Genomic DNA, 18,814 nt, shown 5'->3' with positions numbered 1-18,814 from the left:
TATTTTAAATATTTCAAAGTAGCCACCCTTTTGCCCCTTGACAGCTTTGCACAATCTTGGTATTCTCTTAGCCAGCATTCAACTGGAATGCTTTTCAAACGTCTTGAAGGAGTTCCTACATATGCTGAGCACTTGTTGGCTGCTTTTCCTTCACTCTGCGGTCCAAACTCTTCCCACACCATCTCAATTGGGTTGAGGTCAAGGTTGATGGTGGACCAGATGGGATGGCGTATCGCTGCAGAATGTTGTGGTAGCCATTGCTGTTAAGGATATGCCTTGAATTCTAAATAAATCATTGACGTGGTCACCGGCAAAGCACCATCACACATTCCCCTCGCATGCTTCACGTTGGGAACCACACATGCGGAGATCATCCGCTTCACCTTACTCATGCGTTCTACCAAAGACACAGTGGTTTAGAAACAAACCAATGTACATTTGGACTCAATCAGACAATAAAGACAGAATATTCCACCGGTCTAAGAATGTCAATTGCTCATGTTCTTTGTTTCCAAGCAACGTCTCCTACCCTCTCATATTATTCGCGCAAATGTCCTTTTGTTAGTGTTTCTCTTGCAGCCAATTCGACCCATGCAATTTCGACCAGCATACCACCCTGCATACACATTGCTGGCTTGCTTCTTGAAGCTAAGCAGGGCGTAATTGGGTCCTGGTCAGTACCCATGGCAGATGGAGAGACACGGTGCTGCTGGAAGAGGTGTTCGGCAGGGCCAGTAGGACGGCACTCTTTCCTCTGCGTTCTAAACAACAGAGCCGAATGCCCCAGCGGCAGTGAATTGTGGGCACCTGCTCGTGAGCCGTCAGAAAAGTGCCAGTCGTTCGGATGGGACGTGGTAAACGGGTGTCCTGACTCTACTCGAGAGTCATTAAATAAGATCGCCATGGCACTTATCGCTAAGAGTAGGGGCGTGATTAACCCCGGTTGTCCTAGGCTAAAATTCCCAATCTCCCATCCCTACCAACACTCACCATACATTAATCCCCATTACAAGTCCACACCCTCTCACTACTTTCCCCTCGTAACTATTTCCCCAGGTCGCTTGCTTGCAAATGAGAAAAGATAGATTCTCCAGTCACACATCTCTCCTCTTTTAATCTCAAATATAAAATATATTTTGATTTATTTAACACTTTTTTGTTTACTACATGATTCCATATGTGTTATTTCATAGTTTGATGTCTTCACTATTATTCTACAATGTAGAAATAGTAAAAATAAAATAAAAACCCTTGAATGAGTAGATGTGTCCAAACTTTTGACTGGTACTGTAAATCATATAAAACAATATCTATTTTGGGTCCAGGTTTCAAAGAACGGGAGGCTGGTCTGCCAAGGGGTGTGAGCTKGTGTTCAGGAACAGAACCCACATCAGCTGCCAGTGCAGTCACATGTCCAGCTCTGCTGTGCTCATGGACATCTCCAAGAGAGAGGTACCACCCCGAGCCCCCTACCAAACATTCAGTTATGGTGACTCAGCTTATGTTAACTTCTATTATTTGATCTTACCCCTGGCCGTGTTTACCTCCTCAGCATGCAGAGGTCCTGCCCCTGAAGATCATCACCTACACCACAGTGTCAGCCTCGCTGGTGGCCCTCCTCATCACCTTCCTCCTGCTGGCCATTCTCCGGAAGCTCCGCTCTAACCTCCACAGCATACACAAGAACCTGGTGGTGTCAATCTTYCTCTCCCAGCTCGTCTTACTCTTCGGAATCAACCAGACTGAAAATGCGGTGAGGCCCTAGCACACAACCCTGAGGCACACCCGAAAGACACTTTATTTTGTCTTATTGCATTATTATATACTGTCGACTTGTCGATATACACTACATGACCAAAAGTATGCTCGTCGAACATCTCATTCCAAAATCATGGGCATTAATATGGAGTTGGTTCCCCACTTCTCTGGGAAGGCTTTCCACTAGATGTTGGAACATTGCTACGGGGACTTGCTTCCATTCAGCCACAAGAGCATTAGTGCAGTTGGGCACTGATGTTGGGCGATTAGGCCTGCACGCAGTCAGCTTTCCAATTCATCCCGAAGGTATTCGATGTGGTTGAGGTCAGGGCTCTGTGCAGGCCAGTCAAGTTCTTCTACACCGATCTTGACAAACCATTTMTGTATGGACCTCGCTTTGTGCACAGGAGCATTGTCATGCTGAAACAGGAAARGGCCTTCCCCAAACTGTTTCCACAAGGTTGGAAGAACAGAATCGTCTTGAATGTCATTGCATGCTGTAGCGTTAAGATTTCCCTTCAGTGGAACTAAGGGGCCTAGSACGAACATGAAAATCAGCCCCAGACCATTATTCCTCCTCCAACAAACTGTACAGTTGGCACTATGCTTTGGGGCAGGTAATGTTCTTCTGGCATCCACCAAATCCAGATTTGTCTGTCGGACTACCAGATGGTGAAGCGTTATTCATCACTCCAGAGAAAGCGTTTCCACTGCTCCAGTGTACAATAGCAGCGAGCTTTACACCACTCCAGCCRACGCTTGGCATTGTGCATGGTGATCTTAGGCTTGTGTGCGGCTGCTCAGCCATGGAAACCCATTTTATGAAGCTCCTGACAAACAGTTATTGTGCTGACGTTGCTTCCACAAGGAGTTTGAAACTCGGYAGTGAGTGTTGCAACCGACGACAGATGTTTTTTTAAGAGCTATGYGCTTCAGCACCTGGCCGTCCCGTTCTGTGAGCTWATTTTGCCTACCACTTCGCGGCTGAGCCGTTGTTGCTCCTAAACRTTTCCACTTCACAATAACAGCACTTACAGTTGACCGGGAAGCTCTAGCAGGCCAGAAATTTGACAAACTGACTTGTTAGAAAGGTTGCATCCTATGACAGTGCCATGTTGAAAGTCAMTGCGCTCTTCAGTAAGGCCATTCTACTKCCAATCTTTGTCTATGGAGATTGCAAGGCTATTTGCTCGATTTTATACACCTGTCAGCAACGGGTGTGGCTGAAATAGCCAAATCCACAAATTTGAAGGTGTGTCCACATACTTTTGTACATATGGTGTACCTGGAGTCTACCCCCACCCAACCCTTCCCGCCGGGGAAAGGCTATTCTGTGCCATATCTGCCAGGGAACCAAGGCCATTTTCAAGGGCACCAAGGCCATTAACCAAAATAGCCAATTAAATTGATTTGAAAACCGAAAAACAGTAGCTATTCTGTTAAGAAAAACATAAGTGTATGTAAATAAATAATTAGCCTACATGTCAAAGTGCGTAGGTGATAGCCTATGCGTATTGGCTACAGCCTGCCCTGTCCAGGCCAATGCTGACATGAGGAAGGCTAGTCCCCCTTGAGGTCATTTAGCAGACACTCTTATCCAGGGTGGCTTACAGGAGCAATTYGAGATAAGTGCCTTGCTCAAGAGCACATCAACAGATTTGTCAGTTAGTTGGCTCGGGGATTCAAACCAGCAACCTTCCGATTACTGGCCCAACACTCTTAACAGCACTGCTAAGTGGCTTTATCTTTGATAATAATAGTTCTGTGTCTGTTTGGCAATGTGTGGATTTGGCCTCAGCCATTGCATTGTGTTCTGTTGTTATAGATTAGCCGTTACTGAACCAGACTTAGTTCACAGACAGCTTAWATAACAATTAGCACAGTTGGCTTTCAAAACAGTGGCTTTAATCATCTTTCCCTACCTCTCTGTCCCTCAGTTCATGTGTACAGTGGTAGCYATCCTGCTCCACTACTTCTACATGTGTGCRTTTGCCTGGATGTTGGTGGAGGGCCTCCACATCTACCGCATGCTGACTGAAGTCAGGAATATCAACCATGGCCGCATGAGGTTTTACTACGTCATTGGCTGGGGCATTCCTGCCATTATCACCGGTGAGYGAGAGACACACACACGCATGCATGCATGCAAAGACAGAGAGGGACACAGATGCATTGAAACAACATAATCTGGAAGCACATGCTCACTGTGTGTGTTTTTCCTCTCTTGTAGGCCTGGCAGTAGGATTGGACCCTGAGGGCTATGGGAACCCAGACTTCTGTTGGCTTTCTGTCCACGACACACTCTTCTGGAGTATCGCTGGGCCCATCGCTATAGTAGTACTGGTGAGTGTGTATGTAGACGCTGTTTATTTGTTGGACTATACTGGATTGGTTCTGGCCAGTGGATTATGTAATTCATCTCCATCTCATGTATCTCCCATAGGTCAACATTGCTTTATTCTTCATGGCCGCCAAGGCCTCATGCGGAAAGAGACAGTGGACATTTGAGAAGTCTGGAGCAATGTGAGTACTTCGAGACTGGATAACCATGTAGGGTTAGAAAATAGTTAGCACGTAKCATACCATGTTGGCTGGATTCCATTCAAACATAACAAACATTTCCTCTCCAGCTGTTCCCTACATGTAGCCTTCCTCCTCCTGCTGCTCCTCAGTGCTACCTGGCTCCTGGGCCTCATGGCGGTCAACAGTGACATCCTCTCCTTACACTACCTCTTCGCCATCTTCAACTGTCTTCAGGTACTTGGCTTTTTGGCTTGTCAAAATCAGTGCTTCAAAAAGCCTTACTGTGGTTATATTTATCTGATGTGCAATTATCCATCCATCCCATCCAATTCTTCTCGTCCCCTTCGCTCTCCTATCTTTCCTCTCTCTCTCTTCTCTCTCATCGATTTCTCTCCCTTCTTCTACCTCTCCTTCTCTCTCTTCTCTCTCTCTGCTCTCTTCTCCTCTCTCCTCTCTCTCTCTCTCACTCTTCTCTTCTCTCTGCTCTCTCCTCTCTCTCTCTTCCTCTCTCTCTCCTCTCTCTCTCTTCTCTCTCTCTCTGTCTCTCTCTCTCTCTCTCTCTCTCTCTCTCTCTCTCTCTCTCTCTTCTCTCTCCTCTCTCTCTATCTCTATCTTCTCTCGTCTTCTCTCTCTCTCTCTCTCTCCTCTCTCTCATTCTCTCTCTCTCTCTCTGCTCTCTCTCGTATCTCTCTCTCTCTCTCGCATCATCTGCTCAGTGCTCTCCTCTCGTTCCGTCTCTCTCTGCTCTCTCATCTCTCTCCGTGCGTCTCCTCTCTCTGCTCTTCCCTCTCTCTCTCTCAGCTTCTTCTCTCTCTCTCTCTCTCAGGGTGTGTGCATATTCTTCTTCCACTGTTGTTTTGCAACAGGAGGTGAGGCCAACCTGAAAGAAACATTCCTCACAGGGAGGAATTCCATAGTGGAGGGAGCCTCTGCCACCCGCTCCACTCTCCTCACAGTAGTACAACTCAGTCCAAGTGGAGGAGCCTACTGCCACCCGCTCCACTCTCCTCACAGTGAGTACACTCCAGTCCATAGTTAAGTGTAGTATGCCTGTACATTTATGTTGAGAAATTAGTTATGAGTTGTATCGGGCGGCAGGCAGCCTAGTGGTTAAGAGCACTGGGCCAGTAACCGAAATGTCACTTGTTTGAATCCCCGATCCGACTAGTTGAAAGATCTGTCAATGTGCCCTTGAGGAAGGCAATTAACCCTAATTGCTCTTGTAAGTCGCTCTGGATAAGAGTGTCTGCTGAATGACTACAATTTTTAGTTTATTACTTCTTTGTGTCCCCAGCGTTCATTGAACGCCAAGCATTCGTACACAGAGGAGGACAGTCTGTACCGCACGGCCATCGGAGAGTCCACTGCCTCCCTGGACAGCACAGTTAGATCAGTCCGCAGCTTCAGCAGAAGCCAGGCCAGGTGACTTACTGGGTGGGAACTGGGTTCTACTTAGCTAACAGATTGTGCCGGGCTAATGTGATGCTGTATTAGCCGTTACAGGTTAGGTGCTGTTTGGCGTAGCACAGATAATGTTCTATCAACCTTAACTTGGCGATACTTCCTCAATTCCCAACATGGAAGACAACMAATGTCTTCTAAACGTCCATGTCTAGTTGCAGGGACTTGGTTTGAATTTAGAAAATTCTCCATGAAGTAATCCAACAATGTGTATGCCGCCATCTTGTCTATTTCAAATCTTCTCTCATTGATCGAGACAGGTGATTGTCATCATGACATGCGTCACTTTGGAGTGGACCCACCTGTCTCAATCAATGAGAAGATTTGAGATAGACAAGATGGTGGCGGACACGTTGTTATACTACTTAAAGTGGAACTGACAGTGCCTTCACTACTTTGCAGATATGAAACAAACAGATCATCATAAYATCAGTCCAAAAATATCAAATGCCCAGTTTATACTACAAAATCCACTTCATAATAGGTTTGAAAAATAGGTTCTATTTGACAAAAATATTCCATGATGTAGAGTACGGCATTGTTGGCAGAATAAATAGATCACCATTACATTTATTGGTAGTCAAAAAAATATTGCTCTCAGGTTGTAAATCACAGCTGTCCATATTTTGCTGCCTCCACCCATTCGGGATGCACTTTTTCAGTTTCAATTACTCAATATTTTGGATAAAAACTGACGAATTTGGCCTCCCGGGTGGCGCTGTGGTCTAGGGCACTGCATCGCAGCGCTAGCTGCRCCACCAGAGTCTCTGGGTTCGCGCCCAGGCTCTGTCGCAGCCGGCCGCGACCGGGAGGTCCGTGGGGCGACGCACAATTGGCCTAGCGTCGTCCGGGTTAGGGAGGGTTTGGCCGGTAGGGATATCCTTGTCTCATCGCGCTCCAGCGACTCCTGTGGCGGRCCGGGCGCAGTGCGCGCTAACCAAGGGGGGCGGGTGCACRGTGTTTCCTCCGACACATTGGTGCGGCTGGCTTCCGGGTTGGAGGCGCGCTGTGTTAAGAAGCAGTGCGGCTTGGTTGGGTTGTGCTTCGGAGGACGCATGGCTTTCGACCTTCGTCTCTCCCGAGCCCGTACGGGAGTTGTAGCGATGAGACAAGATAGTAATTACTAGTGATTGGATACCATGAAAATTGGGGAGAAAAGGGGGTAAAAAAAATAAAAAAATAAAAAAATAAAATGACGAATGTAACTAAGGCTGTTATCCACAGTTAACATGCATATCTCTTAGTTGTCAATTAAATGTATTTGGCATCGATCAAATGGGCGGGCAGGCATTTTCCACGCAGTTGTCAAAACGTGGGTTGGGACAAGCATGCATTGGCTGGCAAGCTGCAGAAGGCGAGCAGGCTACTATTTCCCATTGTTTATCAGTGAAATTKTTATGGCCAACTACAAACGGAAAACATTTCAGAGAGTTTATCTACTCTTGCCTCATTAGATTTTAGTTCATCCCTCTCTGGCTAACATTAGATGTTTATCGTAGGGAGGGAGAAATAACCTACCTGTTCATGGTTGTCTGATCAATAGGACTGTAAAGTTCCCAAATGTAAGAGGACACCCTTGGTATTTAAATATTTGCAGAAATCCATTCAGGTGTATTTTCTATATTGTAAAATGTAAAAAATAAAAAGTGTCATRTTCTTTCTGGGGTGTATAGGAACACATTTTTATAAGATGTCATGTTGATAAAACCCTGTCAGTTCCACTTTAGTGGAGAAATGTTTTATTTCATTTAATAATGGAACGTTTTCTAAATTCAAACAAACCCCCTGCAACTAGACATGGAGGTTTAGAAGACATTAGATGTCTTCCAAGTCGGGAATTGAGGAAGTATCGACAAGTTAAGGTTTGTTGAAAATTATATTTTCTATGTCAAAGAGTACCTACCTAAAAACACCCATCCATCAGCTGGAACCGAGTGGTGGTCTGACGAGGCAATATAATGGCTAGGTCCTACTTAGGTTTGCAAAACTCCAGTAACCAAAATTCCCAGATTTTTCAAGATTTTCAAGATTCTGGATTTCATGCTTATTCCTTCCTGATTCAGGGAATCTTCCAAGCAGAATTTCTGGAAAACCTGGGAATTTTAGGAAAGTTAATGGAATATCGTGACCACATTTCACACTCAAGTTATTATTTGTGTACTCATCATGCCTCTTTCTTCCAACAGGAASGACTCAGGGCAGAAGCGCACAACATCCTCCGGCTCAGCCAAAAAGAGTTCCCGTGGGGAGGGAGACTCCTCCATCTTCCTCCGCAAGCGCTCCAAGAGAGACGGTACAAGTCCTATAWAGTTACATTGAGTGTCATCAAATGTTATTGGTCACATACATGTGTTTAGCAGATGTTATTGTGGGTGTAGTGAAATGCTTGTGACAGGRAATCTTAATGCATCCGAATGTCTCAATAATTGACGTGCCATTGGCTGCTCAGGCCTATAGAGTGGTGAGAAGAAGCAGTCTACCGTGTCCGGAATTCACCATTCATTTTTGGGATTCAGGGTTCACTCAAACACCGTTTTAAGCTTTGTTTTACTATTGACCGTTACAGCTGATTTCGGGATTGTATATTGATTCGATATTAGTAATCTGATGTATTTGTTTCAGTCTCTGAATTGTTCAATAAAACTTTTCGCCACGAGCTCTTGATATCAGGGCATAAAAACTATAATTTGTCTCCTGAATTAGCCTAGCATGCATAGCGTACAGTGCCTTCAGAATGTATTCATACCCCTTGACTTACTCCACATTTTGTTGTGTTACAGCCTGAATTCAAAATGGGTTAAATAAATAAAAAGATCTCACCCATATACTGTGTWCACAATACCCCATAAGGAAAGTGAAAACATATTTTTAGATGTATTTATTTTTTAAATTAAAGACATAAATATTCAATTTACATAAATATTCACAACCCTGAGTCAAAATATGTTAAAAAAGTCAAGGGGTGTGAATACTTTCTGAAGGCACTGTATACCTGGTCCCGAGCTCGTTTTCCCTGACTAAACTTGCTGGCTAGYTGAACTATGCTAGTTTTAGTCCTCATKGCTAAACTTCATAAATACTGTACCCTCAACTTCAAAACTAATGTGCTAGCTATACAGTCATGTAACTAAGAMAWTTGCTGGAAAGAAACTTGAAAATTATTATTTTGTTGAATAGTCATGACTGGTTCGAGTTATCTGTTGTAAGACAACGGTGGTGAATTATATCATTGCTACGCAGATCCAAGTTCAGTTTTGAGATTMACCAACGTCACTAGCGTAGGGTTAGCAGGACGTTTCTGACTGTGACAACGGGCAGCATCTCCCCTCTTGGTTCGATGGGATATGTAGTGATTTTGCCAACACAGCCAGATATACACACAGTCTTGTACCCTTAAACATTTGTAAACTGACTATCATATTGGTTGATTAAATCAGACTTTATTAATATAATAAAGTCCYAAGTTTATTGACACGAGAAAATGCAAAAATAGCAACTAATCAGAGTGCTAATGAATACAATGAATGGCTAAACTATTTCCGACCACTACGGGTCCGCGGAGCACCTCCTCCTCACCACTCTATAGTTCAGAGGTCAGAGAGTAAGTTATAGCTCCTGTGTTTCCATGGTAACAGATTCGGACTCAGACAGTGAGCTCTCGGTGGATGAGCACAGCAGCTCCTATGCCTCGTCCCACTCCTCAGACAGTGATGATCACAGAGGAAGCCGCAAGCATAGGTGGAACAACGAGAGACCGTCCGCAGCTCAACAGACCCAAAGGTAACGGGACTCATGTTCAAACACACACACACATTTTGCATTTGCACATACGCACACGCACACACACAACACAACACACACACACACACACACACACACACTCACACACACACACACACACACGCCCACACACCTCATATATTTAAACGTGTTTATTTTTCTACTGTATCTGAAGTGGATACAGTGGCCAATCACGTGAAGCCCTACTGGCCAGTGGAGCCGCCGACAGCTAGTGAGAGCGAGGAGCCCTGCGGGGTGGAGTTGCTGCGTGTGGAGACCAAGGTCAACGTGGAGCTCCACCAGGACAACAAGGTCAACAGGGAGTCCCAGAATGATAGTGCCCCTCCCAGCTCACCTGACTGCAACCAGACAGAGAAGACGAGGGGTGAGCGAGCGACAGAGAGAGAACAAGAGAGAGAGTCGTCACTAGCTTCCATAGYCACAAAGTCATAARCCCTGCCCATTTCTACAAATGTTATTCTTAAATTCTATTTGAGAGCTATCCCAATCTTAACCACACTACTAACCTTAAAATTAATATCAAAAAGCACATTTTTGTAGCAAATGTTTACTTTGGAATCTGACTTTGTGGCTATGGAAGCTAGTGTAAACAGAGAGAGAGAGACAACTCCCATCTGGCCATATAGGACCTCTATAGTTCACTACCTCTCTCAGGAATTTCTCAAATGAAATATCTGATTGAATCAACATGTCAAAATTCTAATCTAGTACCTAACATGTTATTCCTATCCAAATAAGGTGCATGTGTCTGTTTGTGCATGTGTGTGTTTTCTTGTATGAYTGACTGGGATTTGTGCATTCACCCTCTGCGTTTGCAACCAGGCATTCTGAAAAACAAGATCACCTCCCCTCCTCCCCTGACTGACAAGAACATGAAGAATCGCCTGCGGGAGAAACTGAGTGACTACAACCCCCACAGCATCTCCACCAGGACTACCCCAGTCCCCCCGTCTCCCGTCTCCTCCCATCTACACCCTGTAATCGGAGGCAACGGGGTCCTCATCAAATCCCCGCCTCGCCAGCCTGTGCCTCCGCACCTTCCGTTGTCTCCATGGGACCGGCACAATGGGGTTGTCGTGACAACGACGAGGACGATGATGTCGCCATTAGTCAATGGGGTCAACGGGGTTCAAGACGCCCAAGACTCGGACTCCRAGTGAGTGTTTACGAGATATTGGTGGCCATGTTGCATTTCTAACAGATATGTTGGATAATACGTCTGTCACTTTTGACTTTAGCAACTCTCTCTGTCTCTGCCTCYCTCAACAGCGGTAGCAACGAAACCTCAATCTGACCTGGAGAGAAKTCCAGATAGACAACCAGTTCTTAAGGCAAGAGGGGCTACAGCACCGATACCATGCGTGCGGTTCAAAGGTCACTATGGGACCCCTAAGCTCCTATGGAGACCAGTGTTAGCCCAGACAGCTGCCTGCCTGAGAGAAAAGGGAAGAAAGGAGAGAGCCTGAGAACTACATCTCCCAGCATGCAGCAGCTAGTTGGAAAAACAAAACAATGCACTTCACGGCTACCAAGTGGGGCTGTCTGTAGTTGTTCATYGCGGGTGGCAACTGACAGCAGGTTGGGATTGAAGACTTTTCTAGGACCAGATKTGCCATGATGTGATATTGACCTCATGAATCAGTAAGACATTCACCAAGTGCCCAGCTGTTTGCCCACAGAGACAGAAACGTCCAAAAAACAAATCAATGTCTTTGGTCCGTGTAATTACTTTGTAGATATTTAGTATTTTTACTTTTTGGACTTGTTTATAGGAGAGGAATAACTAAGCTGTACATTGTAAGTAGTGTATTGTAATGTCATATTATTGGGAGAGCATGTGTAGATGTGACAGTCAACAAGGTTTTTTACAGATGTTTACGAATTTGGCACATTTTAAGAAAACAAAAATGCTGCCATCCGCAGCATGTAAAGTACTCCCAGTCTGAAAATACTCTACTGATAATATGATTTTGAAGTATTCAAACACTTACATAGTAAGTCTAGTAAAACAAAAGCCATCTTAAAATAGTAATTCTAACATGTTCATCTCCGTATTAYAGTGAAGGTCTTGTCCATTCCAATTGTGTCCTGATGGTTGAATGAGGAAAACGCACTGAAATCTTAATACTTGCATTACAGYTTCCAGTAAATGGCAGAGTAATATWGAAATCAATTGCTACTCTTGAATGGTTAGTAGAAAATGACAGTGACTTGATTGTTACCATGTTGTCTCATTGTAACCCTTTYCACATTGTGCTTCTGAGTTTGTGTAGATCCTTATATTACTTCTACACATCATCTCTGGAGATCCTATCGCCAAGTGTTCAGACACTAACATGTCTGTACTYTGATTTTTAACTCCTTAGAATAATATGTTGCAGTATTATTTCCAAGGAAACCATATTCATTTTAAGTATCAACTGTGTGCCTTTCTCTCTGCCTCCACAGAGCATAGTGTCTAAACCCAAGGTAACCACTATTACTAGTTTTAGTATACCGACCTCCCCTTTCCCATTCCCCTGTTGAGCTGTAAACACCAGTGTACATGATCTAGTTATAATACTGTCATCCCTCAGTCCTCCTTCTGCTATTTCATGTTTATAGATGAGCCATATCTCTTTAAAGCTGGTATTGTGTCAGACAATGGAATCATTATTGTAACATACACATATTTATTTTTTGTGAAAAGACACTGGCAATCAGACTTTAGGAAGACTAAAATAAACCACATTCTGATTTTTTTCCTTACTTTTAGTTTTTTTAATGTGTTTCTTGTGTCATTAAGAATTGATAAGTATATGACATATTTGTATGTTTTCAGGATGGCCTGTCAAGAGGTTTGGATAAAGGGTAAACAAGAAATGTACAAGCATTTAGGCTTTTTTCAAACAGACATTTTATTCAATGGCTACTCTTATTTACATCAGTAAAAAGCAATATCTAGTAACAGGACTCGTTGATACGCCTCATGCTCATGAGCCTACCCATAGAGCCCATCTGRYTRAAGTTTCTGTACTCTCCAGGCCTCATGTACATCATCCTGCCTTTGTATTGGGGCTGCTCATACATGAGCCAGTGGCCGTCCATAACGTTGCAGGACATGCAGTTGTTCATGCGGTAACGATCCATGATGCTGTCACAGTCGTCCATCATCTCGTGCATCTGACCTCCAAAGTTCTCCCTCTCGTAGATCCTCATCCTGAAAGATCCTCTGTGCTGTAACATGATGACCAACATGTTTTAGGGAGAAATCTGCACAGCTCAAAAGCTCTGGAACCTTCCTAAAAAATGTGTTATGGAGTATCATTGATTGTAGACAAATTGAGTAATGGACATAGATCAAAAAAGCTAGAAGAGGCGTCAAACTGAACGTTTTTGTGCTTACCATGGAGATCATGCGGCAGGACCTGATATCGGTCATTCCCATCATGYGCTGATAGTCAGAATACTCTCCCCTCTTCATGAACCACTGGTTTCCCATGTAGTTGGGGCGGTCGTACACCATGAAGCAGCCGCTCTCAACCCTGCAGGACTGGCAGCGGCTCAGGTAGGAGGACATGTCAGKGCAGTCGCTGCTGCACTCATAGGAACGACCCTGGAAGTTCCTGTCCTCGTAGAAGGTGATCTGAAAATAAGYAAGAATMRTTTCTGTTCACCATTCAWACAKACAAAAASACAATGCTACATGTTGGGCCTTGCCCAATYCCACTGACAATCAGCTTTCTGGGATTAAGGTTGCCTTGTGCTCTGACACTAGAGTACTAAAGTGCACTCAGTCTAACAAGCTAGGAACATTTATATTAATAAATACACTAAATATAATACTTACTCTGCCGTTCATGTTCATGCCGGTAGAGGTCATTTTGTCTCTCTGTGCTGCTGCTGCTCTTGCTGGGGAACTGTTATCCTACTGGTTTAAAACCTTTMTTTTTATACCTGTGAACCCCATTGTACTAACCCCTGACTCAGCAACATGGAATAGAGGGCCATAGAGCACTGAGATCTGTCCACATGTCCAGGGACACGCGTCTCTCAAAATACTYAAAAAATGCTGTTTCTCTCAGAACAAAGTAACAATGAGCCTTTGTGACAGGGTTAACAACAGTGATGTAGTGCAGGTTAAACACCGTTAACGCACTTTTTTATTTATTTTGCACGAGCGTTTACCCAGATTTTGCAGAAAAATGCATTGAAAGCATAGGGACTGTTACTTCTCTAATCCTGAACAGCGATCAGCGTTCTGCCACCATTTTTTTCCCCACTACATCACTGGTTAAAGGGATAGTTCAGTCAAATAAAAAAATACGCATTGGTTTSCTTAACCTGTAAGCAGTATATAGACAAGGTACGACAGGAATCCATGCTTCGGTTTAGTTTCCTTGGTACAAATCCCATTCAATTAATGGGACCRATATTAGAATTTTTCACACATCATGTCCAAAGCATCCGAAAGTGTCTAAACTTGTGAAGCTCAACAAAGTCACTAATGCTTTGAACATGGGTGAAAMATTCTAGTATCGGTCCCATGTCTTGAATGGGATTTGTGATTTTGTGCCACAAATGCAATTCAGCACAATTGGWAACTAACTATCTGGTTACCAGTGGTACAAATTGGTGCTTGTTTCAATGGATCTAAAATGAAGTATTTTATSCCAATTAGTGTAGCCTAATTGAACAAAGTCTTGGGCCATTGTCTCAATCAACACTATGGACATGGTGGCCAAATAGTAGAACAGAGAAGCTCACATTAGATACTGTAGAGAGAAAAGTATAACATTTTTAATCACAGTATTGACCGACGGAAGGATACAAAAATCTTCACCTTTTCCTCATTTGCATTGTACCAGCAAGCATCACATAGTATCTCACACAGCATCGTAAAAARAATCCTAAAACTCTTGAGGAAGACTATTGGCGGAGTCTGCTTTGCTTATGAGCTCCACTGAGTTATATTATCAATAGGAAGAAGTGCTTTGAAGAACTTAAGCAATGTGCATTGTGATACAAAGACAGGAAAACAATATCAGCATAGTGGCTTTACATTTAATCAATCACAGCTGCTTTGTAAATCTATGACCTATGTCCAGAAACACCCCTTATATCCATAGTCCTTAGGCCTTTATGGTCACCTGTGTAGTTAGCTAGGCAGAACCAATACCGTCATTGATTTAACCAATCCTGTTCTTTAGGGAGTAGAGGTTTGTTTTGGACTGGGCCCATGCGTACAGTATATATAACCACATAGTTASAAAAAGGGGAAATCGCCTCATGGGAAAAACGTTTTCCTGCTCCTATGATAGAAGCATCACAGATAGACAGTATGCACAGCATTACGTGAACCACTTTCTATAGAACATACATTAGGGAAACAACAAACAGTAGGGAGACATTTCATAATGTGTAACCTCCGAGTTACTGAGAGAGGAGCTGAGTTTACAGMCTGACGTGTGAATGGGAATTTGCTATTGCACAAAGTGGGTTTTAACAGCGGAGGAGGACCACAGGCTCTCACAGCAGTTTCGCAATCATTTCTCATGATCATAAGAATATTTACACCAACCATAATAAAACATCAATAGGAGAATATAAAAAGCTACAGTGTAAAAACCTAAATGCATCCGGTGCATTATGCAGAACAAGGCATAGGAAGCACAAAAGTTCTCACRAAAATCCTCATTTTAAACTTGTTTAGATATCAAAATTATCTGGAGTGAAAGGTTAACATTTAACTTTGAACATCTAAYATTAAATAATATATTCATAGGCCTATTGTCAGGAGTAGTTCTCGTTTCCTCTAAAACAGTGCATTGTGCTTATCCTGTCACATAAAAAGGAATGTATTGTAATGTTWAAAAAATTGTATAACTGCCTTAATTTTGCCGGGCCCCAGAAAGAGTAGTTTCTGCCTTGGCAKCAGCTAWTGAGGATCCATAAAAATACAAATACAAATGTATTACACCACTTATTGGAGACTTGAGAGGGCACAGAAGAGAGGGGAGGTTGTTTCGTATGACATTTTTTAGGACAGTTATGTTGGGTGCTGATCCTATACCTAAAGCTGGAGATACATTTCAACATAACATTGGTCTCATTTAACAATAATCTACATCTGCATTACATTATTATATTAATATATAAACCTTTGATTTCAATTACAAAGGTATGGCACATTCAGTTTAACCACACATAATTTCTTAAAACATTGGCATTACAATCATAAAAAAAGAGTAAGCAGATATTCGGAAGTAGCAGCAATATACAAATATGGAAATATAAGAATTACATCTCTAAAATATAATTTGATGTACATTCCATTATTGGTCTTCGGATGGAATTTGTGCATCCGTTCCTCTCAACAAACCGTTATCTTCCATGTTATTTTTCCAACTATCATAAAACGTGACCAAATAAATACTAGAAAACCAGTTTGATAAAAAAAAAAAGACTACAGTGTAAGGCAACATGATCAGTGAGAGTGCACAATCCCTTTTCTAAACCCTTCTCTAACAGGCCTGTCTGACTGAGCCAGGAGGATGGGAGAGACGGAGCAGTGGACGTGAGGCCTATGTGTTATGGTAGCCATTCTTAKCTGTATCTTTCCTGGGTTCTACGTTCTCGTAGATGGAGAGTGCAGCCGTGTTCTGGTAGATTAAGTCCACGTTGGTTCCAGTTCTGGATCGGATTATGTCTATGGCACACTGGTTTAGGAACAAATACTGGTCCTGTAAGACAGTAACACAATAYAGTTCAATATGATGAAGCAAACTGACCATTCAGATGTCAAAACATTTCACCTAGAGACCACATAAGCAYCCATTAGCATAACTTCYACTTTTAACCACAGGGATGGATTGTACAGTAAGCCTGTAATAAACCCCAAAACATGCTGAAAAGTAGAACAATGACCTCGGTCTGAACCATGAGGGGCCGGTGCATGCGCAGGTCGTGGATGGTGCCGTACACGTCMACCATACTGTCCCTCTCTATCTGGAAGAGCAGCCGGTCGATGGCTATGAAGGTACCGGTACGACCCACACCCGCACTGAGGGGAGAGAGACAGAAAGAAGTAATGTTCATTTACTGTCCAAGCCAATAACACTTGTTGAAGTKAACTGTGAGAAACGTTGTGTTTACCTGCAGTGGACGACGGTGGGGGARTGGCGTGAGTACTGGTCCATGTGTTCTCGGACCAGGTGTCTGAAGTTGATGAGCAGCTCCGTGGTCTCGGGGACGCCATGGTCCGGCCAGGCTGTGAAGTGGAAGTGACGCACCGAGCGTGTCTCTGCTGTCTTCACCTGTCAGCCAATCATAAACACAGAGACCGTCCCTAATTACCACTAATATATGTGTAACATGTAACGCCCCCTTCCAGGATCCGATTCACAGAGTCGCAGTCGGATCCCAAAAAAGATCTACATATTTTTTATGTCTTTTGTTTATAGGGAAGGGATCGTTATTCCCAGAGCCATGTTTTACCCACTAAGTAGCTGAAGAGGAATACATCAGTAATATTTGTTTCACTCATTATCACAGGAACTTACATTTTTTACRTCAAAATCCCTGATGGTCCAGTCTTCTAGGGCGATTTCAGAGGTTGTTGTCACGGTGATATTCTGAAAGTGATTGGTCTCAGATGGCCAGTATTTCTCACATTTCACCTGAGAGGAGAGAGGTGTGTGTTATGAATTGGGTATGTTAGTGCAGTCCTTCTCAAACCTCTCCTCTGGGAACTCCAGACAATTCACAATACTACACCTGATTCAAGGGCTCGTGCATAAGTCGATAAGTGGAATCAGGTGAACTAGAGTAGTTCAAATACATGGAATGTACACAAACTACAGTCCCAGTGGAGAGGTTTGAGAAAGGCTGGTTTAGTGTGAGAACATTGTGTGGGTTTGGCGAGGGAGACAGGTTAGCCCCTCATCCTGGGGGCATGTCAGTGTTTTTTTATTTAACTAGGCAAGTCAGTTAAAAACACATTCTTATTTACAATGACAGCCTAGAAACAGTGGGTTTAACTGCCTTGTTCAGGGGAAGAACAACAGATGTTTACCTTGTCAGCTCGGAGATTCAATCCAGCAACCTTTCGGTTACTGTCCCAACGCTCCAACCACTAGACTACCTGCAACCCCTACACTCTAACCACTAGACTACCTTTCGGTTACTGTCCCAACGCTCCAACCACTAGACTACCTGCAACCCCTACACTCTAACCACTAGGCTACCTTTCGGTTACTGTCCCAACGCTCTAACCACTAGGCTACCTGCTGGTATGCCTTTTGGGTTTTCTATTTCTGTAAATATGATCATTTTGATTTTCTATTTCTGTAAATATCATTTTGGTTTGCTGTTTCTGTATTTACAGTTGAAGTCGGAAGTTTACATACACCTYAGCCAAATACATTAAACTCAGTTTTTCACARTTCCTGACATTTAATCCTAGTAAAAATTCCCTGCCTTAGGTCAGTTAGGATCACCACTGAAATGTCAGAATAATAGAAGAGAGAATGATTTATTTCAGCTTTTATTTCTTTCATCACATTCCCAGTGGRTCAGAAGTTTACATACACTCGATTAGTATTTGGTAGCATTGCCTTTAAATTGTTTAACTTGGGTCAAACGTTTCGGGCAGTCTTCCACAAGCTTCCCACAATAAGTTGGTATATCGACATAACCTGAAAGGCCGCTCAGCAAGGAAGAAGCCACTGCTCCAAAACCTGCCATAAAAAGCCAGACTACGGTTTGCAACTGCACATGGGACAAAGATTGTACTTTTTGGAGAAATATCCTCTGGTCTGATGAAACAAAAATAGAATTGTTTGGCCATAAATGACCATCGTTATGTTTGGTGGAAAATGGGGAGGCTTGCACCGAAGAACACCATCCCAACTGTGAATCATGGGGGGGCAGCATCATGTTGGGGGTGGCTTTGCTGCAGGAGGACTGGTGCACTTCAAAATAGATGGCATCATGAGGAAAGACAATTATGTGGCTTAAATTGAAGCAACATCTCAAGACATCAGTCATAAGTTAAAGCTTGGTTGCAAATGGGTCTTCCAAATGGACAATGACCCCAAGCATACTTCCAAAGTTGTGGCAAAATGGCTTAAGGACAACAAAGTCAAGGTATTGGAGTGGCCATCCACAAAGCCCTGACCTCAATCTATAGAACATTTGTGGGCAGAACTGAAAAAGCGTGTGTGAGCAAGGAGGCCTACAAACCTGAGTAAGTTACACCAGCTCTGTCAGGAGGAATGGGCCAAAATTCATT

The 18,814-nt window shown here is 43.4% G+C and overlaps 3 protein-coding genes across 3 annotated transcripts in view; 1 reads left to right on the top strand and 2 right to left on the bottom strand.

Moving 5' to 3' along the window:
• The window catches only part of LOC111971911 (cadherin EGF LAG seven-pass G-type receptor 1-like), a 94,330-nt gene extending 82,039 nt beyond the window's left edge, over positions 1-12,291 (top strand). The window contains 14 exon segments of the mRNA XM_023998694.2: positions 1,326-1,452; positions 1,553-1,753; positions 3,696-3,870; positions 3,989-4,101; positions 4,202-4,281; positions 4,389-4,515; positions 5,108-5,236; positions 5,576-5,703; positions 7,929-8,035; positions 9,378-9,496; positions 9,498-9,529; positions 9,684-9,907; positions 10,366-10,699; positions 10,813-12,291. Of these exon segments, the coding sequence (XP_023854462.2) occupies positions 1,326-1,452; positions 1,553-1,753; positions 3,696-3,870; positions 3,989-4,101; positions 4,202-4,281; positions 4,389-4,515; positions 5,108-5,236; positions 5,576-5,703; positions 7,929-8,035; positions 9,378-9,496; positions 9,498-9,529; positions 9,684-9,907; positions 10,366-10,699; positions 10,813-10,837 (1,921 nt within the window). The 3' untranslated portion in view covers positions 10,838-12,291.
• Positions 12,292-12,415: 124 nt separating this feature from the next.
• On the bottom strand, positions 12,416-13,476 carry LOC111971910 (gamma-crystallin M2-like). Its single transcript, XM_023998693.1, has 3 exons — positions 13,373-13,476; positions 12,929-13,168; positions 12,416-12,759 (listed from the first exon to the last, which is right to left on the bottom strand). Exons 1-3 carry the CDS (start codon positions 13,403-13,405, stop codon positions 12,484-12,486), a joined length of 549 nt encoding a protein of 182 aa, XP_023854461.1. The 5' UTR covers positions 13,406-13,476; the 3' UTR covers positions 12,416-12,483.
• Positions 13,477-14,300: 824 nt separating this feature from the next.
• The window catches only part of LOC111971776 (receptor-type tyrosine-protein phosphatase eta), a 30,202-nt gene continuing 25,688 nt past the window's right edge, over positions 14,301-18,814 (bottom strand). The window contains exons 25-28 of the mRNA XM_070446333.1: positions 17,085-17,201; positions 16,678-16,838; positions 16,450-16,585; positions 14,301-16,265 (exon numbers count right to left, since the gene is read on the bottom strand). Coding sequence (XP_070302434.1) covers positions 16,107-16,265; positions 16,450-16,585; positions 16,678-16,838; positions 17,085-17,201 — 573 coding nt within the window. The 3' untranslated portion in view covers positions 14,301-16,106. The remainder of the gene's footprint in view (positions 16,266-16,449; positions 16,586-16,677; positions 16,839-17,084; positions 17,202-18,814) is intronic.

The sequence above is a fragment of the Salvelinus sp. IW2-2015 genome, linkage group LG13 (genome assembly GCF_002910315.2).
Source record: "Salvelinus sp. IW2-2015 linkage group LG13, ASM291031v2, whole genome shotgun sequence".
NCBI classification, from domain to species: domain Eukaryota; kingdom Metazoa; phylum Chordata; class Actinopteri; order Salmoniformes; family Salmonidae; genus Salvelinus; species Salvelinus sp. IW2-2015.
This window is presented reverse-complemented; position numbering and strand designations above follow the sequence as displayed.